This window comes from Agelaius tricolor, unplaced genomic scaffold, assembly GCF_023055355.1.
Source record: "Agelaius tricolor isolate 1412-34295 unplaced genomic scaffold, bAgeTri1.0.p SCAF_5, whole genome shotgun sequence".
Lineage (NCBI taxonomy): Eukaryota > Metazoa > Chordata > Aves > Passeriformes > Icteridae > Agelaius > Agelaius tricolor.
This window is the reverse complement of record NW_027269265.1, coordinates 3,388,901-3,415,822: the sequence shown is the minus strand read 5'-3', so window position 1 is coordinate 3,415,822 and position 26,922 is coordinate 3,388,901. Positions and strand designations below refer to the sequence as shown.

At 44.7% G+C, this 26,922-nt stretch overlaps 2 protein-coding genes across 3 annotated transcripts; one reads left to right on the top strand and one right to left on the bottom strand.

Annotated features, from left to right (window-relative positions):
* Nucleotides 1-1,260: 1,260 nt before the first annotated feature.
* CNIH1 (cornichon family member 1) lies at nt 1,261-8,498 on the top strand. 2 transcript variants are annotated; one of them, XM_071426120.1, is made up of 6 exons: nt 1,261-1,418; nt 2,608-2,676; nt 2,942-2,989; nt 6,115-6,227; nt 6,653-6,796; nt 7,591-8,498. In XM_071426120.1, exons 1-6 carry the CDS (start codon nt 1,338-1,340, stop codon nt 7,616-7,618), a joined length of 483 nt encoding a protein of 160 aa, XP_071282221.1. In that variant the 5' UTR covers nt 1,261-1,337; the 3' UTR covers nt 7,619-8,498. The 2 variants fall into 2 exon arrangements, with proteins under 2 accessions (XP_071282221.1, XP_071282223.1); XM_071426122.1 differs by lacking the exon at nt 2,942-2,989.
* A 2,783-nt stretch (nt 8,499-11,281) lies between these two features.
* CDKN3 (cyclin dependent kinase inhibitor 3) lies at nt 11,282-16,502 on the bottom strand. The gene is made up of 7 exons (XM_071428394.1): nt 16,317-16,502; nt 15,584-15,639; nt 14,911-14,955; nt 13,896-14,118; nt 12,797-12,828; nt 12,165-12,268; nt 11,282-11,575 (listed from the first exon to the last, which is right to left on the bottom strand). The coding sequence occupies exons 1-7, from the start codon at nt 16,484-16,486 to the stop codon at nt 11,489-11,491; spliced, it is 717 nt and encodes a 238-aa protein (XP_071284495.1). The 5' UTR covers nt 16,487-16,502; the 3' UTR covers nt 11,282-11,488.
* Nucleotides 16,503-26,922: the final 10,420 nt, after the last annotated feature.

Sequence of the window (26,922 nt, the reverse complement as noted above, 5' to 3'; positions counted from 1 at the left end):
CTTGGACTGGTCTGGTGGAAGGTGTACCTGCCCATGGCACTGGGTTGAAAATTGATGGTTTTTAAATTCCCTTTCAACAGAAACTCCTGGAAAAGCTGTCAGTCTATGGCTTGGACAGGTTACTCTAGGCTGGGTTAAGAACTGGCTGGATGGCTGGGCCCAAACAGTAGTGGGGAATGATGCTGCACACTGGTGGTGCCCCCAGGGATCAGTGTAGGGCCCAGTGGTGTTTAATGTCTTTATTGATGATCTGACTGAGGGGATTGAGTCCACCATTAGCAAATTTGCAGACAATGCCAAACTGTGTGGGAGTATGGATCTGCTGGAGGGCAGGAAGGCCCTGGAGAAGGACCTGGACAGGCTGGATCAATGGACTGAGACCAAGAGTCCAAGGTTGAGTAAGATCAAGAGTCAGGTCCTGCACTTGGGTCACGACAACCCCATGGAGCGTTCCAGGCTGGGGCAGAGGGTCTGGAAAGTAGGAAAGGACCTGGGGGTGCTGTTTACAGTGGCTGGACACCAGCCTAGGTTTGGACAGGTGGGCAAGAGGTCGGTGGCCCTTGGCCTGTGGCAGCAATAGTGTGGCAGCAGGACCAGGGCAGTGACTGTCCCCTGTGCTGGGCACTGCTGAGGCCACCACAAGCTGTGCCCAGTTCTGGCTCCTCAATTCAGGATGGACATTGAGAGGCTGGAGCATGTCCAGAGAAGGGAATGGAGCTGGGGAAGGGTCTGGAGCACCAGGAGAGGCTGAGGGAGCTGGGAAGGGGCTCAGCCTGGAGCAAAGGAGGCTCGGGGGGACCCTGTGGCTCTGCACAGCTCCTGCCAGGAGGGCACAGCCGGGGGGTCAGGCTCTGCTCCCAGGAACAGGACAAGGGGAAATGGCCTCAGAAAACCTCAGGGGAGGTTTGGATTGGATATTATGATAAAATTGCCCATAGAAACGTGGTCAGTCATTGGGAAAAGGCTGCCCAAGGAGGTCTGGAGTCCCCATCCCTTGAGGTGTTCAAGGAATGACTGGAAATGACACTCGGTGCTCTGGTGTGTTGACAGTCACAGGAGTCATTGAAGTCAAAGATCTTGTAGGTTTTTCTAAACTAGATTCTATGATTCCATGATTCTACGCCAACCCTCTCTCACACCACGCTCCGCAAAGCGCGATCGCACTCCCTCCTCCCACACTTTAAGGTGAAAAACTCGGTTTTTGTTCCATCCCCTCACACCCCCCCTCACGAAATGGCGGCTGCGGGCGGGGCCGGCAGGGGGCGCTGCGGGCGCGGCCATGGCGGCTGCGCGGCGGCTGCTGAGGCGCCCGGCAGCCCCCGCGCGGCCCCGCCGCCATGGCCTTCACGTTCGCCGCCTTCTGCTATATGTTGGCGCTGCTGCTCACGGCCGCCCTCATCTTCTTCGCCATCTGGCATGTGAGTACGGGCACCGTGGAGGGGGGGGACCGCCCGGGGAAGGGCCCCGGAGAGCCCCCAGGGCGTCCCCGGACAGCCGCCGAGGGAGCGGGGAAACCGCATCCGGAACCGCCCTAGGAGCGGGAATCGGCCTCTCTGCGGATAAAATAGGTTTTTGTACGGGCATGAGTGGCAGGACAAGGGGCAGTAGCTTCCCTCTGACAGAAGGCAGGAATAGATGGGATATTGGGAAGGAATTCTCTGTGAGGGTGGTGAAGCCCTGGCACAGGGTGCCCAGAGAAGCTGTGGCTGCTCCTGGATCCCTGGAAGTGCCCAAGGCCAGGCTGGATGGGGCTGGGAGCAGCCTGGGATAGTGGAAGGTGTCCCCGGCCTTGGCAGGGTTTGGAATTGGATCTTTCAGGTCCTTTCCAGCCGAAACCATTCCATGATTCTGTGATTTGCTCCTCGAGGCTGGCACTGGGAGAGCAGCCAACAGGACCCTGCCTGAGCTGCTTGAGGGAGGATATGATGCTTGGCAGGACATTTATGGTGTAAAACTGCCGTTTGTACTTCATGCTGCAACTTTGTCTTTATTTTTATGTCAAGAAAAATACCGGTATACGTATATATATATATATATTTTAATTTTTTTTTTAATGGATACACCTTTAGGAGGTATAACCTGCTCTATGTGATCCTGCTTTGGCAGGAAAGTTGGACTGGATGGTCTCCAGAGGTCCCTTCCAGTCCTAACAGTTCTGTGATTCTGGGATGTATGTGGGCTCAGCATTTACTTTGACAATGAGGAAAAATAATGTTGTTGGCTTTTAAACATGCTCTTGCTTTTTCTGGATTAAGGTCCCCCATGCCAGATTCCTGCTGGCCACCAAGAGAGTCCTGGGTGAGGTTGGGGTCTGCACAGTGAGTGGGGCTGAAAACTGATGAAGGGGATGTAGGAAATTCATTGCAGATGGGAAGATGAAAAGTTGGGGAGTAGTCAAAGGCTTTTGAATATCTGATGAAACTACTGCTTTTGTATTTGTAAAACCTGTTCCACATCTGTCTTACCTGTGAGTTGTAGGCAGAACTTAGGTGAAATGTTACTGAGAACAAAGGTAGCAGCTCTGTGCCAAAATGCTACTTTTAATGGATAAAACACAAAATTGCTCCTGGGGAATCAAAACTCTTTCTTTTTTTTTTTTTCCTCTAGATTATAGCATTTGATGAACTGAAGACTGATTACAAGAACCCCATAGACCAGTGTAATACACTCAATCCTGTAAGTAGCACACCAAACATTTTGTTTTGCTGAATAAATACATGTAAAATGCTTATTTTTGGTGTTATCTTGATGCAATCAGCCTGGGCAATAGAATTGCATCTGGGTTGAGAAGCCCTCGCTGTTGGTAGAAGTTGTAGGGAAATTCTTTGTCTGATTCTTTAGTTTCAAGTTGAATATTCTGACTGTTATTAATCTGATGGTGATCTTGTCAGCTGTCATACTAACATTCTTTCAATCTGCTTTCCACATTTTCGGCACAAAGACAGTTGAAAAGGTCAAAAAGATTAAAAGAGTCAAAATTGCATTAAAGGTGTGTACTGCTTTTCAGTTTCATGTTTTTGAACTTCCCTTTCATTTTGTTAGGAACATCTGTAATACTATTTAGCTGTTTTGTTTAGTCTGCCTGTTCATCTGCTCGTTATTTGTTCGTTGGGGTTTATAACAACCTCATGGGTTTCCATATTTTGTGCCAAACCAATTCTGCTTGCTTACCCAGCAACTTGGGGAAAACTGTTACATGCCTGTTAGGTGTCAGAAAATAACTTCAGGCAGAACTAAATTGTGTTTTTTCAAGTCAGATTTACTGAATTCAGATTAGAGGAGAATACTTGCGGGTTTTTTAAAGCATTGACCAAGTCAATTCTGATCTTTTTTTGAGGAGTTGGGTGAGTGGAAGGTGATAGGTGCTATCCTCACTTCTCTGTTCTGTGTTCCAGGATCAGGGCTGTGTCCCAGTGTCCTCTCTGGGATGCAACTCAGACACTCCTTGGCTTAGGAAAAGAATTTGAGGCAAACTGTTTGCCTGCATCTCTGACAGGCCAGCAGCATCAGGGAGGCTTGTTAAAGAACACAGAGCTTGATCCTGCAGCATTTTATGGCTTTTCCTTTGTGTGTGCCCAGGCTGAGGGAGGATGCAGGGGCAGCACAGCAGTGTGGCCTGACCTGTAGCTTTAGTGTGTTTTAAGTAAAATGCACAACAAAAAATAAATTTGCTGTAATTGGGGGTGGAGGAGGGGGCAGAGAGTGTGTTATATGTACAGCACACGAATAAAGTGATTATTTCAGTGTGAGGAGGGGAGGAGGAGAGGAGGTTTGCTGCTAGGAGAGCTGTGCATCTAACAGTTTCCCTTGCTTGGTCTGTTCCAGTCATCTCTGCTGCAGTGTGGGAGAGGCCAACTCTCATTACATCGATGCATTATGACCTTACTGCAACCTTTGTAGTGTAAAAATGTGCATGTTTAACTGAATATTAACCTTCTGCTGCCCCCCGTGCATGGAGTGTCCTTTACATGGCAGCTTTGCTACTGAAAGTCTGAAATAATCTCATATTTGCTGTTCCTGTGGAAGCAGGCTAGTCCCCAAAAGTGAAGTTCAGGCTCTTGAGGGGTACATGATGCTGGACAAACACATGGCTGTGTTGTTTTCCTGTACAAAGAACCAAAGATCTTGGTAGGAATTGAGGCACCTCAGTGGAAAGATTAGCCTAAAATAGTAACTCCTGAGTACACTGCTGATTCCTTCTCTTCCCTGCTCCTGTTATAGTCGTGTCTTTTCTCAGCAACCAGATCCATCCTCCCTCACTTCTGTGATAAATATGGTAGGATCTGATGTAATTCATTTTTCTTTAGGACAGGCAGAGAGGATCAAGTGGGGGAGATTAGAAAGAGGCAGAGATCCTGGTGTGGGAGTAGGGTATAATAAACAAGAGAAAAGAAAAACATATATTGAGATATGTAGGTAAATAAATACAGATTTTTCAGGCCTGGTGAATCTGTCTGAGCAGACTGCCAAATGCATCGTGTGTTGGACAGGGTGATGGTTCTGCTATAAATAATTCCATGTGTAAATGGTAAGTATGCAAAGAAGGATCTGGATGAAAATATTTACTTGAAACATTTTGTGTACAACAGCTGAATTTTGGTGGTGTTGATGCAAGTGTGCTTTGTATGATATTCTTCATTTAGAGAACTAGAATGTCAGCAAAGTAGGTGGTGAGTGTGTTTGTTGGTAGCTTTTAGGTTTCTAGGAAAATATTCTGGGGTTTTAAAAGAAGAAAAAAAAATGGAAACCACTGAAACTTTGATGTTATCATCCTGTGCAATGTTAATGATACTGCACAAAAAGAGGGCAGAGTGTGTTGTGTGTGTACATGCACACACACATTGACAGTTTAAACCTTTGGGTAAAAATGGGGCGTTTTCCATGAGGAATTCTACAGGGCTGAATAGAGAAGGCAAAAGCTTTACAGATCTTCTGCTTCTGCTTGGAGCCAGGCTGGGAGAGCTGGGGGTGCTCCCCTGGAGAGGAGAAGGCTCCAGGGAGAGCTCAGAGCCCCTGGCAGGGCCTGAAGGGGCTCCAGGAGAGCTGGAGAGGGACTGGGGACAAGGGATGGAGGGACAGGAGCCAGGGAATGGCTCCCAGTGCCAGAGGGCAGGGATGGATGGGAGATTGGGAAGGAACTCTTCATAATGAGAGTGCTGAGGCCCTGGCACAGGGTGCCCAGAGCAGCTGTGGCTGTCCCTGGATCCCTGGAGGTGTCCAAGGCCAGGCTGGACAGGGCTTGGAGCAACCTGGAATAGTGCAAGGTGTGGAACTGGATGGGCTTTCAGGTCCCTCCCAGCCCAAACCAGTTTGATTTGTATGATTCCTTCTGAAGCCAGTAATAAAGCAGTAAATAGCAGCACCTTGGGGTGACTTGTATAAAATTTAACTGCTGTGTTGGGTGGGAGATTCCGCAGCTCTTTGCATGCGTTTACTCTCTGTACCTCTCCATGTTGTTCCTATTAACAACACTAATCTCTGCAGCATTCCATGCTTCCTGTGACTCCATGGTACCTGGTACTGAGCTCTGTGGGCTTCTGCTGGAAGCATGATGCTGTAAAGCATGCACAGTGGGAAGCTGTGAGGGAGAAGTGTCTGTGCAGAGCAGCTCCTCTGTGCAGACCTGTGTGTGCCACCACGTCACTGCTGGTTTGGTTGGGTAAAGCTCTGCCTGGGGTGTTACATTTTGGGAATAATTCAACTTTGGAAAGTTCTGGATCTGTAAAACAGGAAAACACAAACATCTTTTTGCCTATAAACCATTCTGCAGAGCATGTTTCCTACTGATATTTCTCTGTTGCATGAGCAGAAATATCTCAGTGACCTCTTCTGAGTGTCACACATAAAGCGTGGAATCTGTTAATTTGATAGAAGCAATAAAAAAATATTGATCTGACCATTAAATCTTATAAATTTTTCTCCTTGGTTCATGAGTAGCATGTGAAAACAGCAAGGCACATAGTGCTGGCTGCTGCTTTCACGTTCCACAGCCTTGTTCTTGTTAGTGTTGGTTTTAAATAACATTTTTAAGCAATTTTGTGCCTCTAAAGTAGCTGAAATGCCACGTTTTGCTCTGTGCAATCGAAACTTCTAACTCACCTTTTTCTTTTCCAGCTTGTACTTCCAGAGTACCTCATCCATGCATTCTTCTGTGTCATGTTTCTCTGTGCAGCAGAGTGGCTCACACTGGGTCTCAATATGCCCTTGTTGGCCTATCATATTTGGAGGTAATTTTGGCAAGTCTGTTATGCTCAGTGAATTGTTACTCATTCTCCTGTTGCTGTCTTCTGTCCAGTGTTCTGTGTCTTGGGAAAACCCAGATGCTTTCTGGGAAAGTTCAGGTCATGGCTGTACAATAAGAGCCATCACCTGGCTTTCTTGGGTGATTTTTATTCTCTTGTGCTGTGTGAGAATTGAGTTGTGTGTGTTCAAGTCAGTGACGTGCCAGAGGTGCACGGAGACAATTCCCAGTGTGGAATGCCAGTTGAATAGCAATTCCAATTTCCTCTGCCATTCCTTAAGACATGAGAATTGAATTGCTTCTGTGTACAGGGTGTTACTGGTGTCTCAGCTGTGGCATTCCCTGGTGGGTGGGGGCAGGACTCAGGTTCCCTGTGGCTGTCACCCCACACCTGCCCGTGCCTCGTTCCAGGTACATGAGCAGACCCGTGATGAGCGGCCCGGGGCTCTACGATCCCACGACCATCATGAATGCAGATATTTTAGCCTATTGCCAGAAAGAAGGATGGTGCAAATTAGCATTCTACCTTCTATCTTTTTTTTACTACCTATATGGGTAAGTTTTCCTCTTCAGGCTGAAGCTTTGGCTCAGTGCAGAGAGAAATACTGTCCATAGGAATATGATCCTTCTCACGCTGGAAGGGAGCCTGTGAGAGCTGGACAGGGACTTGGCACCAGGGTGTGTAGTGATAGGACACATGGGAATGGCTTCCCACTGCCAGAGGGCAGGGATGCATGGGATATTGGGAAGGAATTGTTCCCTGGGAGGGTGGGGAGGCCTTGGCACTGGTTGCCCAGAGAAGCTGTGGGTACCCCTGGATCACTGGAAGTGTTCCAGGCCAGGTTGGAGGGGACTTGGAGCACCCTGGGCTAGCCAAAGGTCTCCCAGCCCATTGCAGGGGTTGGAGTGAGATGATCTAGAAAGTCCCCCCAACTCAAAACATGCTGGGAATCTGTATGGTCATCTACAGTGCCAGCTTTCCTGCAAAAGAATCCACATTCACCCCTGATTCTGCTTTAAAACACAAATCCTAATTTGGTCAGAATGACTTTTTTGAATCTCTGTTCCATAACTGTAGACTAAAAAACTCCAAACTTTTCTTCTGTTAAGCATAATACAATAAATCCCAGGGTATTTTAATTAAAAAGCTGAAACACTGTTTTCAGAGGAAAGTGTGTGATGTAAATGTGATTTTGTTGAAGTCAAAAGTAGAAGAGTCATTTTGTCAGATCTTCAGTCACAATCCATGTATCTCACATGGACTTGTTCCTTATAATAGACCCTGTTAGAGTTAAATGTGTAACACTCATCAAAATGATGCATCTTAATATTTTTTTTTTCTTCTGCAGCATGATTTATGTTCTGGTGAGCTCTTAAGAAGACATTCAGCAAGCTTTGTTCCAGTTAAGTGCATGCAAAAGCCACAAAAAACATGGATTCTTTACAACAAGAACCTCTGACCAAGATTAAATCCGGAACCTGATGTTCACAATTGAGTTAGAAAACAATGACTCCCCTATTTTTAAAATATTTCCACATTTTATACTTGTGGAAAGACTGTTTTCTTATATTTTACTGGGACGCTGAAATTAATGAATTATGTGTAAATTAATATAAAGATGACTGGGGGTTTGAAAAGTTTTGACTTTGCACTCCATAAGGAACAGCCATAACCTTCAAGTAGGTGTTGGTTACTACTAGCCTTAGTACTCTAGGGATTTGCTGTAGGATGGGCTTTGTAGTGGCTCACTTGGACTTGTGTATCCCACTCTTGACTCTAAACCAGCCCTAGCTCCAAGGGCTTGGGAACAACTGGAATGCTGTAAGTTTTGCCCATAGGTGATGTTGGTCTTAGGATATTCATTCATGGACACAAAAGCAAAAATAGTTCTATTTTGGTTTATTTTTTATTATTATCTGGTTAATCTTCCCCTGTATGTGCATCCATAGGTCCACAGCCTTCTGTGTCTTCTCCAAACATTAACCCTGCTTTAATCTCGAGCCTGTGCCATTGTGGTAGGAGAAGCTGAATTGTCCATGAAGGAATGAATTTAAATGTGTTTTTTTTAATGTCTGTGCTGATTAATAAGTGGACAAAGCTCCAAAGTTTATCAAGTCCAATGATGAAAACACTCTTGGGTTTAGGAATAGTAAATACTACAGACTTTTTCAAAGCAGAAGGTGAGATTGTGAAACTGCCCCGCTGTTCCTTAGTGCAATAAATGATAATAAAAAACAAATCTCAAATTCAGCAACATTTTTTATGTGGTGCCTTTTGTTTTGTTTATAAATTCAACAGATCCTCACTGTGTTCATCAGTTGTTTTACAGTGGATTATTGCATTCCCTTTAAAAATAGATCACAGAATTGAATTACCTCTGGAAAAGGGAAGCTCTGAGTTCCTGCTTTTTTTCCTGAAGTTAAATAGCAGATGGGGCAGGGGCAGATGTTTCAGATAAATATTGCATTGTAAATCGTGACTGTGAACAGCTGCTTAATTTACAAGTATTAATTAGGGATCTTTTTCATTTATCTGTGCTGGACAACAATGCAGAGTTTCCCCATTCTAGTAAAATTTTTTTTTTGCATAAACTGTGTATTTGTTCACTTTGGGTCTCTTGGGTATTAGGGGCAGTAAAAGTTGTATGAATGGCTGCACTGGGTTCCACCAGAAATCCAGATATTCCAACATGTTGTGTTGGGCAGAGGCAATGGCTGAGGAAAGGAATATGAAACAGGGCAGGTATTGAGTATCTGCCTGAAGAGTGAGAAATTTGGAAATTTCTGTGTTGCAGATGTCCTGAGTGGCATTTTAAAAAGCTCTGAATGGCTTTTGTGCCATCAGTTCAGATGCTTTTAGAGCACTTTTGTAGCCTGGTCTGGAAGATCGCAGAATCCCAGAGCAGTTTGTGTTGGAAGGGACATTAAATTCAATCCCATCCCATTCCAGCCCCTGCCATGGCAGGGACACCTTCCTGTATCCCAGGCTGCTCCAAGCCCTGTCCAGCCTGGCCTTGGACACTCCAGTGATGGAGCAGCCACAGCTGCTCTGGGCAATCCTGGCAGTGGAATTGCTGTGTGTAAAACCCAGGCATTTAATGGTTCTGCCAGACTCCACTTAGTGACCCTACACTCTCATCTTTTAGGATGTGCTGAAAATGTCCCCCTTTGCACCTTATTTGTGCTGGGTGTGAGTGAACAGACTTTACTCATGTCACCTGTCACAGGGGCTGAGTCTGTTTGTTCTCTGGTTGGAAGTCCCTCCACAGCTTTGGGACTGTCCTTTTTCCTCCACAGCCTTCCCCTTTTCTGGGCTCTTATCACACAAAGTTTGGGTTCCCAGGGCATGGAGAGTGGTAGTTTCTAGTTTTTATGAATATATGGGGTATAAGAGAAGTCAGGCTGTGATAACTTCAAATTCTCTTTCCTAAGTAATAATAGTCCTGACAGTTTATTGCTTTGTACATAAAATTGTTTTCCTCACATTTCCTTCCGTTGATTGAGCATTTCCCATGCCCCTACTGCTCAAGCCTTCAGCATTCCATGATTGGTTTTTTCCTTGTGCAACCATAATTTTTGGCTTTTCGTGGAAGAATTTTTGAAAGGCTTTTTTGGAAACTCATGAATATTGTTCCTATTGGATCATTTTTATTTTTCTGCTGCTTGACTCTTCTGAAGATGTAAGAGATGACTTCAGCCTATGGTAGCAAAGCTCATTAAAACTTTCTCATGTTTGTATATTTATTAATCCATTATGGAAACAAGACTGGCTGCTTGTAGCCCCTGGCTCTCCTCAACCTTCTAAACAAATCTCTTGTTCCCTTGGCATTTGGGCTGGTTAGAGCCAAATTCCACACTGGAATAAACAATGCAGGCCTGACTGAGCCCAACTGACAGCTGCTTCTGCAGCCCCTCCAGCTGCAAGGGCCCAGCAATATTTACCCAAGTGTTTGCACTGTCCTGCTGCTGAGCAGCTTTAGCTGGATGTGTGGGGTGCAGATGAGTATTCCCAGCTGCCCAGGGGTGTGGATAACACCAGCCCTGTCCAGCAACATCAGCCTCCTGGCCCAGGAGTGTTGGAGTAGCCCTTGTGTGATGCCTTGCTGGAGTACCAGGCCTTTGGCATTCAAAATGTGGACCTCATCATTGGTTTTGGAGTTCTAGGAGGCAAAAGATTATGGAGAAGATAAAGAACATTTCTCTTGCCCTCAGCAAGCTTCCTGCTGACTCATGTGATAAATATTTAATATCTGAAAACCATTAGCTGCAAGGATTAAGTACTGAAGCACATTTGGGGCAGGGTATTTGCTGTAAATTATTCTATGCTGTGGAAACTGGAAAAGTTCCTGTTTGCCATAAGAGTGGGGAAGGGAATGGCAGTAAACACTAATTAATCTGCAGAAATCACCTTTCTGCTCAAAGTTCAAATGTTCAGAGATAAATTCTGAAGTTCACAAAGCAGGGACTTGTTCAACTCCAGCCCCCTGCTGTTGTGTGGAGTCTCATCCCAACTTTTGACTTGAGATGGTCCTGAACTTTAGCAAAATCCTGAACTTGAGCAAAAGCCAGGAGCTGTTTCATCATGCTTTTATGAATGGATATAGTGAAACAGGAGGGCTGGGCCCTGTTAGAGGGCTGTTCTGTGAGCTCCTCTCCCAGCCCACAGCTGATTGTTTGTTTACTCTCAGTGGTGGCAGAAGGGCTGTGCCAGCTCACCCACGCAGCTGCAGCAGTGTCTTCCTGCCACAGTCACCTACAGCCCCCCTGCTGGGTGTGTCACAGATTTGTGGTACAACACCTCCTGCTCTTGGAATGAGGAGACTCCTTCCCAAATAGCCCTCAACACATGGAGCAGAGCCTGTGACATTTTAGAACGAGTTGTTAAAAGCTCGGAAGGGGTGAGAGCTCCAGCTTGCCTTGACTTTGCTTTACAGCAGAGCTGATGGTGTGAGGGTGTTTTAAACAGCTCCAGAGATGGAATTTCTATCCAGCTTCATTCTCCCAGCAGAACAGCAATGGACACAAACACACTTGTACATGTATTTTTCAGGCAGTGAGTATTAAAATCACCAAAGAGGGGAAGATGCCACATGTTCTCTAGGATTTCCTTCCCCATCCCAATACTTTACACACAGATTTGGAAGGCAGCAGCTCTGTCACACAGGCAGTAGCACTGAGGAAAGGTCAGCAGAGAAGTGTCTTGTCCAGGAGTTTTCCACACAGGCACAGACCCCATGGCAGGATCAGCTACCGCGACGCTGATCTCAGCACCGGGTCCTTTGTGGCCAGGTGAGCAGCCAGGTTCTCCCGGAAGTCATGGAGGAAATTGTACTGCTGGAAATGCACAACCAGGCCTGCAGTGAGTGCTCTGTGCTTCAGCAAGAGGCACCACCTGTGTTAAAAAGCTGTTTGATAGCCCTGGATGAAAACTGCACCCTCTGGTCCATTTGTTCTTTGTGTGCTTACTCCACATCCTCTGGGATTTTTCACTGTCAGATTCAATTCAAAGCTGCTTTATTTGGAATCGTGGAATCATTTAGGTTGGAAAATCTCTCTAAGGTCTTTGAGTGCAACCATTCCCCCAGCACTCTAAGGCCACCACTAGCCCACATCCCTAAGTGCATTCACATGGCTTTTTAATCCCTCCAGGGATGGGGACTCCACCCCTGCCATGGGCAGCTGTGCCAGGGCTGGACAACCCTTTCAGTGAAGAAATTTCCTCTATTATCCAACTCAAACCTTTTCTGGCACAACTTGAGGCCTTTTCCTCTTGGGAGAAGCTGTTTCTTGAAAGCAGGAAACAGCTCAAACCCCAGAGAGCAGCTGTTGGAAAGGCAAAGGTATCTCTGGGAAGTGAAGGAGGGGACTGCCTGAGCTCTCACTGGTGTTTGGAGCTGTGTATTACCTGCTGCAGCCCCATTACCTTGATGGTCTGTATGGCCCCTGATCCTCTCAGGTTCCTGAGGCTCTCTATCACCTGCTGAGGTGCCAGGGTGTCTGAAAGCTGGAGCAGGAGACAGGCAGCCACTGCAAGGGAAAGTGTTTACACCTGAGTGCTGCTGAGCACCTCTGACTGCACACAGCCACTGATTTGTCCCATGAAAACCATCCTGGCAAACCTATCCAGGCCCCTGAGCTCTTGGATCTCTTGCAGAATTGTATCTCTGGGTACTGGCCCATCTCCCTGCTGCTCCTGCCTAAGCCTATGGGCTTCAGAAATAGGTGAAAACCCTCCCACTATGTTCCCCCTGCCTTCCCAGCAGCATCTGGGATACAATTCCTAGGCTTTTCAGGAATGAGTGCCAGTACACCCAGTTAATTCCCCTTTGTGTCTTCTGGCCATATTCCCACCCCTTCCTTCTGGGAACACACAGTAACTAACACTCCTGAAAGCTTTAAGGGGCAACACTGGGGTGAATCAGATGCAGAGGAATTGGTTCATGTCCTTTCTATTAACCAGGCTGCTCCTGGTAGTGGCAGTTTGGATTGCATCCACAGGGAAGCTTCCAGCAGAATTTGGCTCTGTGGGTTTGTGGGATGGAGACAAATGCTTACCAAGACATGAGCGTCCAAGGCCACCATAACAGCTGGAAGAAAAGAAAACATCTGGTTGGAACAAGCTGTAGCAAACTGCAGCACCCAGGGACCCCCCAACACATAAATAGATGGACACAGTTCTTGCCTTAAGACAATCAAGAGGAGCAGTGGTACCAAAAAAGTCAGAACAAGAATTTCAACATATTTTCTATATTCTATTTCTATACCTACAGGGATATAGCCTATTTATTCTCCAGACCTTCTGTATCTTTCCATGGAAACCTCCAATTTAAAGTTCCCCTTCATTCCTGCTAATAGTCTCAAAGGCACAGGAGGACAGGAAAGAGTAGGAGGATGGACAATTCAAATTTCTTTAAATCCTACTCCAGATTAAGGGTTTGAGGCAGTTGTGAGAACAGCAGGAAGACCAAGGACTCAGTGGATTTCTGTACAGGAAGGTGTCAGTGGGATCATTCAGGGAACATGGAATTTGGAAAGCTCTTCCCTCTCTTCTGAGCTCAGCTAAATAAATTCCTTTAAACTCATTCATGGAAATCAGGAGTGGATTTTGCACTGCTGGAACCCACTGAGTCCCTGATAAATAGTCCAGAGAAATGTTATAGAATTATAGAGTGGTTTGGGTTAGAAGGGACCTTAGAGTCACTTCATTCATTCCACCCCCGCCATGGGCAGGGACACCTTCCACTGGATCAGGTTGTTCCAAGCCCCATCCCTGACCTGGAACACTTCCAGGGATGGGGCAGTCACAGCCTCTGACAAAAGAGTGTTTTAGCTCCCAACTCATTCTGTACACCTGATATCCAGGTAGCTGGGAGCAAAGAGCCCTGTGCTGCCACTCAAAACACACTTTAAAACTCTTGCTGGACAGAGCAAGGGGAAATGGGACATTCTAATCTTGAAACAGGACATTCTGATCTTCTGAAAGGAAGAATTCCCTCCAAATAGGAGAGAGGAGGAACAAGCAGACTTCACAGCATGAACTAACCCTAAAGATTGCAACTGCCTTTTCACACCATCCTATTTCCCCTGCTCATACACCTGGAGAGAAGCTGGCATCCTTTACAGGAAGGTGGGGTGATGGGGAGGCAGAACCTACTGTATCATTGTTTTCTGCTTATTTTCCAGGCAGGTTCTGAGCTCTTCCAGGATCTTGCAGCAGGTGGCAATGTCAGGAGCATTCCCATCAGGAATGGGGTGGTGGTGCACACACATCCCGTGCTGTTGGTAGGTGTCAATCAGGTTTGGCACTCGGTATTTTGAGAGCTCTCCTCTGGTACAAAGCACAAAAACATCCTGGATCCCACAGCTCTTTAGTTCTCCTGCCAATGGATTAAGACACTTGCAGATAAACAAAAGCCAATCAAGCTTAAGGATAAGCAGATAAGGACCTTGGTCCTGATCTCTTGTTTAATCTTTGGGGCTAAGGCAGTAGGAGTGAGCAATTTTGGTTTGAGCACTCTTTCTTCCACTGAGCCTCCCCCACATTTCCCTTCAGCTAATCCAGGAGAGGAATTTTCTCAGTTCAGAGGGAATCCTGAGAGAATCTCACTGGAGAACACAGCAGCACTGAGGACAGCCTGTTACCCACTTAAGGATGTTTCTGTCCCCTCTCCAGTTAAAATCACAGAATCCCAGGAGGGTTTGGGTTGGAAAGGACCTCAAAGCCCATCTCATTCCACCCCTGCCATGGCAGGGACACCTCCCACTGTCCCAGGCTGCTCCAAGCCCTGTCCAGCCTGGCCTTGGGCACTGCCAGGGATCCAGGGGCAGCCACAGCTGCTCTGTGCCAGGGCCTCCCCAGCCTCACAGCCAGGAGTTCCTTCCTAAGCTTGACTTGCCCAGACACTGAGGGGATTTGCTGTTGGTCTCTGCTCTTTAGTGCTTACAGCTGAATACTCAGCAGAAATCTTTACATGATTCCATCTCTTCTATCCCAATTTCACCTTTTCTCTGGGAAAAAGGAAGACTACAAGTTTCTAATTCATCTTGATCCCAGCTGCTCTGAAGATGCCTCAGGGGTACTGTGCAGCCCCTGCCTGGAAATATCCTCACTATTTATTCCATAGTCATGGAATATTCATGGAATTGCCCTTGGCACAAAGAACACTCACCTATATCTTTCTGAAGATTTCTTCTGATATCCTTAAACCTGCAACCTGAAACAAGTTATGAACAATAATTACCACTGCAGGTAAGTGATATTTATGGGATGGCTGCTGCAGCAGAACAGAGCACAGGCAGCCTCCCCCCAAAATCGAAGCAAGGAACAAAGCCACACCCTGAATAAAACATAGTTCTTGTTTTTGCAAGTAGATCCCTGGTGCAGAAGACAGTTTAAACACCATTATCTGCTTAATACTGTAATGCAATAGGATTAATGAAAGAAATCTGCCCAAGGTTTTAAGGTGCTTTGTGTTTTCCAGATAAAAAGTTTTGGATATTTTAAATCAGGGTACAGCATAAAATCCCCCCACCAAACACAAAAAAATCATCCAACAAATAAAAGGGCTGAATAAAGAACACTTAAGAGTTGAATGGAGATTCACCATGGCAGCAGTTCTGGTAATTAAAAATGCAGACAAAGTTTATATGTTTACTTTTTTGACTTAAAAAACCATGATCTTGCATTAAGATATTCTCTAGATTAGCTTTGGTGTTTCCAAAACACTTATTCCAGGGGTAGATTATAAAAGAAGTCACCCACAGCACAGAAATTTGGGGTACAAGGTATTACCCCTCTTCATCTCTCAAATATGCCTGCAAATTTCAGTGAATGCTTCTTACCTGGAAGGGAACATAATCCCAGGAACTCTGAAGAGTAGAGAGGAGACAAAGACAACCTGTTAGAAAATAAAAAATAAAATAAATAAAAATCAGAAGGGAAGATTTCAATTATTTAAATGTATAAATGTCTTTAGAGGGGGTGTCAAGAGGGTGGGACTTTTTCACCAGTGTCTGGTGGGATGATGAGGACCAACAGGAACAAAATGAAACACAGGAAGTGAATATGAGGAAAAATGTTACTTTGAGGGTGACAAAAGCTTAGGGTTGGAGGGGACGTTAAAGATCATCTTGTTCCAATCCCCTGCCGTGGGCAGGGACAATTTCCACGATCCCAGGTTGCTCCAAGCCCTCTCCAAGCTGGCCTGGAACACTTCCAGGGATGGGGCAGCCACAGCTTCTCTGTGCCAGGAGCTCCTCACCCTGTAAAAACAGAGGCCTGGAACGGGCTGCCAGAGAAGTTGTGCAGTTTTAAATGGAAACATTTTAAACCCACCTGGATGCGATCCTTGGCTCCTGCTGTGGGTGAGCCCTCGGGCAGGGCGGTTGGACCAGCCCCAGAGGCCCCTTCCAACCCCAGCCACATCCTCCGACACTTCCCCAGCACCACCCCCAGCCCGGAAGGTCACCAGAGCCCGGCTCGGGTTTTCCTTGCGAAGGGAACACCCTCTTGTTTCTCAGGATAGCGATTTAATACAACTTCCTCGGGGAAAGGACCCCGCGGGTGCCGCCTTACCAGGAGATGTGGAGCGGGCTTGGGTCCTCCTCGGCGGACTCATCGTCTGAGGAGACGAAGCCGTCGGCTGGCGCCGCAGCGGGCTGCGGGGAGAGCGGGGGGCTCATCGTGGGGCCGGGACCCTCGGCGGCACCGGGATCCCGATCCTGATCCCTCAGCGGTTTCACCATGGCGCCGCTCCCCGCCGCCGCCCGTTCAAGTTGGCCCCGCCCACCGGCCCATTGCCCAATGGGAAGCTGCGGCTCAGCGTGTGTGTGGAAAGCCGAGCAGGCCTTCCCCCCCGGCTTCATGAAAGGAGCGCTCTGATTGGTGAGAAGCGAGGAGGGCGGGGTTCAATATGCTAATATAAGCGATGATCCCCGCGCTGATTGGGCGAGGCGGGAAGGGATGGTCTCGAGCGCTGGGCTCCGTGAGGGCTCCGTGAGGGCTCCGTGAGGGCTCCGTGAGGGCTCCGTGAGGGCTCCGTGAGGGCTCCGTGAGGGCTCCGTGAGGGCTCCGTGAGGGGATCCCCCGCCCCTAATTACATTTTAAATTCCTCTTGAGGGTGTGTTCCTAGTTATCCTATTCCTGGTAGTCCCAGTGGTTCTTAACAGTGATAGGGCAAAGGGGAATGAATTCACAAAGACATATGGCAGGGTTAGATGGGATATTAGCGAGAAAACTCTTCCTTGTGAGGATGGTGAGGCCCTGACTCCGGTTCCCCAGAGAATCTGTGGCTGCCCCATGCCTGGCAATGCTCTAAGATCGGCTTGGAACAACCTGGTCTAGTGGAAGGTGCCTGCTGATGGCAGAAGGTGGAACTGGATGGGCTTTAAATTCCCTTTCAACCCAAAACATTCTGTGATTCCGTGATAAAATGGAGAAGGATGTGAGTCTTCACTCACAGAATATGCAAGAGCAGGGATGATCTCGAGCAGGTGCCTTGTGGAGGTTTTGGGTGGTCAATTCCATATGCAGAGACCATAGGACTTTCCAATAGTAAAAAATGAGCCATTTTTGTACTTTTAAGCTGTGAACTTGAAGTATTCTTATCCTGATACTACTTTCAATTGAGCTGTAAAAATAGTTTTTTGAGGCTCTTGCATGGAGTTTTTATCTGAACATAACTAGCATGAAGGATCACTCCAGGGAGGAAAAAATATTTTTGGCTCCCTCTTTTTAAGAGCTGGGCTGCTGCCTATGCTTAGGGAATTCCAGTAGATCTTTTTTTGCAGAATTTCTGGTTTATTCTGTGAGTAACTCTGGCCATTAATCAAGAAGAAGAAATGCATCAATTACCAGTGTGGGATTTTGTTTATTAAAATTGCATTAAGGCATTTCTACAGCCTGTGTTTAGACTCACATAGAGCTATGCTGCAAAGGATCCAGGCACAAACAGTGAGTTTTGGCATTTATTTAGAGGGTAATGCCATGGAGGCTTCCAAAGATGTTCCAAGTCAAAGGAATGGCTGGCCACAAGTGGTTTGAGCTTGGTAGGACTCCCAGTAGGACCAGTGCAAGATTTCCAGGTGTGGAGATTTTAAATTTTAGTCCTACATAGTAACTTTGGTTCCACAGCTGGAAGTTTTATTGAAACCTGCCTGAGAAGGATTGTAGGAGCAAATTGCTTGAAAGGGCAGGATTTGGGATGGGTTCAGGGAATGAAGAAACAGATGATGAGAGGATCAAGGAGAAGACGAGTTTATTAAAACTCAGAATATGATAGCAGAGGTACAAAAATTACATTACTTAGCATAATGGGGAATTAAAACAATCCAGATGTTGCAAACCCTGATGAACTATGGGAAGAAATACCTCCTAAGGATTGAGGCAATGTGAGGACAGGCAGTCACTGTAGCTGCAAACATGATTTTAATAACTCAGGAAAGGCACAAAGGAGCAGGTATGTTGTTTGCTTTTGTTTTAACTGTGGTCCCATTAGATATCATGTACAACACTTGTACTCTGATCAAAATGTGAAATTTGCTGTATTTTTTCCCCCCCGTTATTGATTTTTTTCCTATTCAGGAGAAAGTTACTGCAGACTTGAAGTCTGGGGATTGCAGCTTTATGGAAGCAGCAGCGTGAGGCTGATAAATAAATATGAAAAGAGCAACAATGGTAATGCTCCTGGTCACTCTTTGAAAAGATCAGAAGAATTCCCAGGAATTTGGGTGCCATCATGTAGTGGAAATCAAAATGGTATTGCACAGAAAATGGTGATAATGGCTGTGGCAGAAATAAATAGGGCTAGTAGGTGTGAAATTTGAACTAGATTTTGGAAAAAGATTGGGAAAAAGCACCCCAAATCCTGCCCTGGGGAAGTCCTGTGAGTTTCCTTATTATCCTTGTTATCTTCCAGAATTAAATGACAAATATTGTGTTTATTGGCTGATTGCCTATCAGAGTGGTCTGCTTATTTCTTAAATTGAGCTGTTGCCCAGCACATCAAATTGATTGTTGTCTATTTTGTAGGAAAGGTTAGTTTTCTGCCAAAAAGTGCCTTTTTGACATGTAAAAAGGAGAGCATCAACATCAACATTCTGGAAGTCTTTATCAGTTGATGGACTGAGGGCCTGTGAAGTGGATAAAAGACATAGGTTGAAATTTATAATTTGGACGATTTAGTTGGTGAAAGGTACGATTTAATCAGAATTTTAATTGAGCTTTTAGATAATTGGCTGGGCCAGGAACTGCAGGTGCATGTTCCTCTGGGTACACATGGCTGTTGTGTCTGCCTGCACCAACCAAAGTGAGGAGCTTTATATCCCAAGCTCAGAACTTTTCACACCAGTAAAGTGTTGAAATTCCACACAAGTACAGCTAAGCCTAACCTGGTTTTGCTGTCCCTGGGTCATGGGAAGAGCTCTCATCTCTGGGGACAGTGGAGTGCTGCACACAGGTGACATCTTCTATCTGCCATTCAGCACTCAGGTTTCATGGGCAAAATAAATAATTGATTTACATCAGGTAAAAGCTTGGAATGACCGTGAGTGTGTGGCAGAGAGAGCCAGGGGACTGGTGTGAAACAAGGAGGGGAGGAGATTGAAGCTACATCCTCTTAGGTAAAGATAAACCTTGAATAAACAAGCTCTATAGGTGTGATCTTTCCCTGCAAGGAGATATAAAATCAGATCTGAAATGTCCAAATCATCAAAATAATTTGAAGAATGTTGATAACTGATAACTCCAAACAATCACCTGTGATGCCAAAGACCTGTCACTTCTCATTTCATATCTCACTTTCTGGAAGTTTTAGCAAGCCTGATAATTCATGTATGTCCCAGGTCTCTTCGGGAGCCCTCCACCAGTCATAGCACCACAACATCCCACAAGGAATCATTTTACTTTTCCAGGTTGTTGTTTCTGGAGGGTAAAAAACAATAGGTGGAACAGATCCCTGGAAGTGTCCAAGGCCAGGCTGGACGGGGCTTGGAGCACCCTGGGGTAGTGGAAGGTGTCCCTGCTGTGGCAGGAGTTGGGATGAGATGGGCTTTAAGGTCCCTTCCAGCCCAAATCACTCTCTGCCATCCTCACTCATTTTCCTCTCTCCTAAACAGTAGAGGGCGATCTTGTATTAAAAATTTAAGTTTTACCCCCATCGAAGCCTTTCCCCTACGAATTGTTGCCAAAAGAATGAAGGTTTTTATCTCCAGAAACATACGGGATCGGATGTCTCTATTATTCTGTGTAAATGTTATCTCTGTTAGAGATACTCGCAGTAACTATCAGGTTTTACACCACACAGCAACGTTGCTCCATAGTAAGTGAGAATTACTGAAGTAAAACCGTTATGGTACTAATGGAGCAAATAATGGAATTCACTGTGCAAGAACACTATAAAAGTCTGGTGTGTTGAGTAATATTCAAGAAGTCTTTTGAAATTAATTTTTTTTTTCGATTGAAGAAAACAATTATCTGGTTCAGTATGTTACATGAAGGTTGAGGAACCAACATGCTAAATGTATTTTGTGTTTATTTCAGTCTGGAAAGTGTCTGCCCTTCATCTGCTGCCTGACTGCAAACGGAGGTGCTGAACCGGTCTGCAGTGCTCAGGTGGGGAGCCCTGTTTACACAGACTGTGAGTGAGTGTGGCCAGTCTGCCTGAGCTAAAGCTCAAAGATTATTGCTTCAGTTACTCAAATGCAAGAGATATGAAGCACGTGACTGGGTAAAGAAGTGATATTGTATTCTTTGGTGAGTTAGAGGTTTTGAGCTGTTTTTTAACACTTTTATTTTGTGTGACAGCTTGTATCCCTGACATGTCACCTGGAGTGCTAAAGCATTTGGTCCCCGTGAAGGAGAATCACTGAACTATTGCAGATGGCCTGGCTTGATAAACTTCTTTGTCAATTAATCTGTTGCAAATGCTCTCGGTCTTCTGAATGGGTTTTCCTCTCGCAGGCCTGTGATAGTTCCCTATGGCTCCGGGATGGAACAATCCTGGGCAGTAAAGAGATTGAGATAATGACAGTCCATGGTGACAGCAGGGCTGGCAGAGCCAGCCCGGGGGAAGAAAGACACATACTTGCCAATAGAAATACCTCCATCCTTTGGGAATTGTGGCTTGGGAATCAAAGCTGACCTCATAGACAAGAATGATGGAGAACAAGCTTTTGATTTATGGCTGGATGAAGCTCAAAGTCTGCCCTTCTGATCCTTCTTTACAACACACCTTTTGTATTTTATATGAGCTCTTTCACTTTATTCTCAGAATGTTATCTCCTGGGGTATCGTTTTTAAGTCTTTCAGTGTTGTAATAGTTCACTCATCTCCTTCATAGTAGTTAGCTTTTGTTTTTAATGAAGCTAAAATCCCCTTTTAGTATCACAAGTAAACTGTCATTTATATTTAACATGACTGATCAGCTGCTTTACTTTTTTATTCTTTTATTCTTTTTTTTTTCTGGGTTTCATGCGAGTTAAACCCATATTTACCTTCTAGACCACAGCTAGGGAATTCCATTTGCATTCACTGGTGCTTTGGTTGCCTCAAGTACTTACATGCACTTGAATGTGAAAAAAAAAATTGCATTTTTGGTACTGGAATTTGTGGGTCAGATCCTTGGTAAATGTTGAGCTCTGCTGAGTTTAATGAGGCTGTGCTGCTTTTCACCACCCATCTCTAATGAAGGCACCCACTATAGTGATTGTAACACCATGTCCCTCTCCTGGGAATTCTGCTACCTGCTCATTTTGCCTTAGAGGCTTTAGGCAAAATTGTGAATTCTCTGAAAGTTTTAAAAATGTGAATCTGGGTCTAAATCTTCTGAGCTTGTTCTTGTCCAATCATCCATTGTCCCTGTTTTCCAAATCTTTGCTGTGCCCTCTGTGACAAACCATAGAAAGGGCATAAAAAGCATTCACGTGCCTTTTATAGATGGGAAGGACTGTGACAGCACAAGATCAAGTGCAGCTCTCTGCAAAGGAGCGTTCTGTGCATCAGCTCTGTGGTATCTGTGTTTGGGGTGTTTGTATTTCCATATATCTGTCAGTCTGTCTGTCATCTGCCTCCCTGTCCCCCTGCCTTCTGTGGCTGTTGATAAATACCCTCCGCTGGTGATTAAAGGAAGTGACCTCACCGGTTTGTCTTTGCAACCACAAAGGTTTGGTTGTAACGTGACATTCCATCCTATTACTCTGGTTTACACCAAATTCAACAGCTTGTGGCCTGCAGATACTCAGGATAAAGAGCAGAAAGAGACTGACCTTGACAACCTCATTTCTCATTCCTTTCTTGTTATAGGTAATATAGCTGAAAATGTGGTTTTAATTATAGTACTAATGAAAACTGAAAATCCAGACAGACACTTGACAAACTCTGGTACGCTTTATATTACATTTGTGCTAACTACAAAGTATCCAGCTGGGTGTAACATTATATCTCTTTTCCTTGAGCATCCGCCTGACTTAAGCTGTATAATTAATGTGTACTTTGGCTGCAGGTCAGCTTACAGTTGGTTTTTTAGAATTTTTACATTTTTTAAGATGTTGTAATGAAACGAATATGTTTATTACCTCTGTGCCTGCATTCCCCAGAGGGATTTAATACCTGTGGAGGAGCACTGGCTGGGAGAACTTGAATAAAATGCCTCTGCCAGCTGAGCCTGATGCATCAGAAGCCTGCTTTCAAAAGTGGGTGTAAGAAACAGAATCAAAGAATGTCATGTCCACAGATGTGTTTAACTTTGATTCACCTCCTTTGCATGGTTTGTTGATTTTAAGTTACGACACCAATACACAATTGCCCGAAGTAGAATTTGTGAAGGGATTTATTTCTTTTCTTTTTTCTTTGGAAAGAATTTTGTTTTCAGGACTCACCAATGAGAAACTGATGTTCTCAGCTAGAGCCAGAAACACTAAAAGCAGGTTCCCTGCCAAGCTCCACCAGTGCACCTTCATCCTGACCTGTCTTAACTCTGCTATTCCAGTCAGGCATCTGACTGCACCAGCATGTGCATGTAATCGTGTTAAATAAAATCCCTGTTTTCATGATATGGACAAATGCTCTCTTGGGACAGGACTGAAATTAGCTTTGAAGGAATTTTATTCTGATGCAAGGCAAAGCTGAAATTGAGTTACAAATGATAAAAATCTGAGTACTTCCATTATGCTGCTGTTCTCAAGGACCTGCTGCAGAAACCAAAATTTTTCTTAACAAAAGTATTAGTGTGTTTCTCTTGCCAAACTTCCAAAAAACATTTCTGACATAAAAGGAAATAGCTGCAGCACAACCACGCTCACAGCAGGGACCACAAGGTGTTACTTGTAGAAATGAATGCATAATGATTTTCAAATGAACTTCTCTGGCATGTTCCTGTGGCCGGTAATGTGGTTTGATGTTTGTGTGAGTGCACAAAGCTCATATCTCCAAAACCTATCTGCAGCTGTGCTCTAAACTTGTTTGGGGATACAGATCATCTGAGGCAAGTTTGATTTTTCTCTAACAGCCTCAAATTGTTTCTGCTTTCTGCCAAACATGGATGTGAAAAAAAAAAAAAAGCTTCTTATGAAAAATTATTCATGAGCAGCTTTGCTAATGTTTAACTGAGTTTTGAAAGACAAACTGAGTCCAACTGGTCAAAAGGTCTCCCCAAAAGGCTGTAGCAACAGGTGATTGTTTTTAAAAACTGCCTTTCTAAAAAGGATTGCTGGGTAGAGTCCCTTAAAGGCTGTAACTTGTTCTGGAAGAAATCTTGGAAGACATAATGATAAAGAGATAGACTTCCTTTGTTCAGAGGAGGGTAGGGATTTTGGAGTTAGCCATCTTCTACATTTCTGTTTCCAAAAGACTGAGAAGCTTTGCACGGGCTCAGGCTCTGTCAGACTAAGAGCACAGTCAGCCACAGCCTCTGTTCCAAGGGCTTGTGGTCTGCTGAGCCACCATGGGCAAGTACCAGCCCCAGCTTCTCCCACAGCTCCACTGGTTTGCATGGGGTCTGCTGAGTGCCCATTTGGCACCAGGGAGATACACTGGCAGCAATTAAAGGCATTTCCCATCTCAAAGAGGAAATAACACCTGGTCTCCAGTTAGCAAACAGCTAAAAAATGAATTAAGCCAGATGTGCTGAGCTCTTGGTATTGACACACATGGCAGTGCAGCCTTTAAAGTGTCCCTCCTGTGGCCCCTAGTTATACTGAGCTCTTATTTCCCTCCTATAAACATCATGGAGAATGGTTAAGCAACAGAACCCCATTTATGTCCCACATTATGCCAAGAAAAGTTCATGGCTGTGTTGTTTGTCGAGTGACAGTGTAATGGGTGGGTAATGTTATAACACTTACTTGTTATTCCATTGATTGTGCTAAACAGACTTACAGGACAGAAGAGTTTGATGTTTAAAATTGTGCATTATTATTATTTGGCTTATTTTCTCCCTGTGTTAATTTGGAGTCTCTTTCTCCTTCACCTTAACCATTCTACTGATTAGTCCCATTAAGCCCAGTGGAATTACTACCATGAGTAATGCTCTGTTAGGTAACACTGGCTAGGGAGGGAGGTACTGCTTTCTTAGCCTTTCCCCCAAGCAGTCAGGGCCTGTAAGTGATAAATCCTCATCAGTGGGTGTGTTAAGTGGTTCTGGTGTGGAAAGAGGCAGGAGCTGAATTTCCTGGATGGAAATACTGTCCATTGCTCCAATGAAGTCTTCAGTCACAAGTGTTCTGCATTTGTATATTATCAGCCCAGGATAAAGCTATTCTGGAAACATGGGGAAAAGTGTTAAATTTTCTGATTTACCCACTCATACATAACAGTATTTTGGTATTATGCTTGTCACATGCTATGTGTGGTTTGGATTAATTGTGGTTTTTTAAAAGGTGCAAATAGAAGAAGGAGGGTCAGCATGACAATACCTTTCAGTTTAAATGTTGGTTTGTTGACATTGACAAGGTGTTTGTTCATGGAATTTGCTGGGGCAGTTTCTTAGATGGAGCAGTGTTTACTGTTTAACATTTCCAAGAAAGGGCTGGAGGAAAATTGAGTTTTCTTTGATGGGAACAATATCAGAAAACAAATGTCTCTGGAGTAAAACCAAAAATCTACATTCTGTACCTGTGCCATAGCTGTCTAGGAAATGAGGCATACCTATGCATGTTCCTGGGTGTTTTGTGTTTAAATCTCTGACTTATTTGAGCTTGCAGATCTGTGGAAGTAGATTTCAAAATCTGCTGCTGTTGGTTTGTTGTTTGATAATTTCCTGTCCTTCAGGGGCACTGTCTGTGTGCATGCACTGTCCTGGGCCTGTGCACACGAGTGTGTGCTCAGCTGAAGTGGGGATGCTGGGGCTGCTCACTGGCTGATGCACTCACTCAGTTGCTCCATCCCCTGACAGCAGCTTCACTCTCAAATAACACCCTGCAAAGCTTTATCTGCAGATACCATCAGCTACTCACAGATGGACTCACAGACTGGAGGCAGGATGCAGTTCCAGTTAAATTGGAAAGCACAGTTTGGGCAGCCAGACAGCTCCTTTTGACCACACAACTGAAGGGGATTAAAAATTGGAATTACCCCAGAACTGGATTTACCCCAAAGTTCCTAGCACTGGCTGCATATTCCACAGTACAGAGAAAAACATTAGAGGGAATATGCCTGAGGAGTTTACAGGCTAGATTACTAAGTGTAGTATTTTATACCAAATGCCATATTAACTTGAACCTAGAACTTTCTCTTGATCCAATTTGAGCAGATTGTTCTCTCCTAATTTGCAATAATTAATAATCATACAGTACTTGAGAGAGGATCATGTGAAGAAGGGCACCGAGCACATTCAGTTCTAGAGCTGTAACTTCAGAGGACAGAAACATAATGTTCCTTAAATGGAACCCTGGTCAAGAAAACATATATATACATACATTATATATGTGTGTGCATACAGACAAACACACATTCACAGATGTACTTTGTTTCTGAAGTGGCCCTGTTATGTTTTGGAGCTGGAAGATAACAAGGTTCTCAAAACAGTAATGCTGGAAGCATAGTCATGAATAATGCATCTAAGGAGAGGATTTGTCACTAAACACTAACCATGGTTCTAATCAGTTTATAGAAAGCTTTAGAACCAATTCAACCTTTTTAAAATTAGAGAAAAGAGGATCTATAAAGTAATAATCTTCTCTGTGTGAGACCTGGATGACATAAATGTGAGATCCATTCCTTCAGCTGGGAAGTGCAGTGTACATCCAGCATGGCAGCAATATATTCCTGATGTATTTCTGATACTTGGAATTATGCTACATGTGGTGGTCCTGAGTTGTGTGTGGAATAGCTGTGATCCAGCCCATGGGCTGGTTTGTACCTTGGATGCAGAGTTTTTATGATGGCCAATACTCTGAAACTCATTCAGGCAATAAATTTACTTGCCTTTGAGTTTACAAGGCAATAAACAGTTGAGGCCTTTGACCTCAACATTTACCAAATACATTTGCAGCAGTTGTGTTTATTGACAACTATTTATAGGGAAGTATTTTATATGGAATTTCACATGTGAAAGAGAACAGCTTAATTTTGCAGCTTTTATTCTTTCTGATTTCCATCTTCACTTCCTGTCTCCTTGACTTACTTTAATAGCTGAAGTTGCAGGTTAATGATGCAGAATACTCAGCTATTGATAAAACAGTTAATTCAAAGCTTTGTGACAGATTTTAAATTTTCCTCTATTTGTATTTTGGATGATGAGAAGGAGGTATCTGTGTGCTACATCTTGCAAGACATTATATAAGTTTATTTTAAATGCTCTCAAATATCTCAATAGCTATTTACTAACTTGAAAACATTTCCCATGGTTAAATGGGAGACTGTCAGGCCTGAAATAACGGGAAAGCAGAAAGATAACAGGACTTTCATCCCTCCCTGAGACTGTCAGCTGAGCTCAGACCAGATACACCTGAGTAACTGTTCCCAAAACAACCCTGGCTTTTGGAGTTGTCACTTTTTAAATTTCATTGGCTCTGGCCCAAATCCTTGAGTTAATGTTTAATTTCAGGCCCAAAGCATGAGACTTCAGTGTGACTGCTCATAGGCTTAAAGATAAGGACATGCTCAAGTTCCTTGCTGGAAAACAGCCAGCATGCTTTTTATCTCACAGCATCATGCCTGTAAGATACTCATTTCAATCTGGGGAACC

Bases quoted from the DNA above. Each gene is read 5' to 3' on its own strand.
- CNIH1 (XM_071426120.1), top strand. From the start codon at position 1,338: ATGGCCTTCACGTTCGCCGCCTTCTGCTATATGTTGGCGCTGCTGCTC. The intron at 2,990-6,114 runs GTGTGTACTGCT...TTTCTTTTCCAG, and splicing joins GAGTCAAAATTGCATTAAAG to CTTGTACTTCCAGAGTACCT. The intron at 6,797-7,590 runs GTAAGTTTTCCT...TTTCTTCTGCAG, and splicing joins TTTTTTTACTACCTATATGG to CATGATTTATGTTCTGGTGA.
- CDKN3 (XM_071428394.1), bottom strand. From the start codon at position 16,486: ATGGTGAAACCGCTGAGGGATCAGGATCGGGATCCCGGTGCCGCCGAG. The intron at 14,956-15,583 runs GTAAGAAGCATT...AACTTGTTTCAG, and splicing joins GGGATTATGTTCCCTTCCAG to GTTGCAGGTTTAAGGATATC. The intron at 12,829-13,895 runs GTAGGTTCTGCC...CTTTTCTTCCAG, and splicing joins AAGCAGAAAACAATGATACA to CTGTTATGGTGGCCTTGGAC.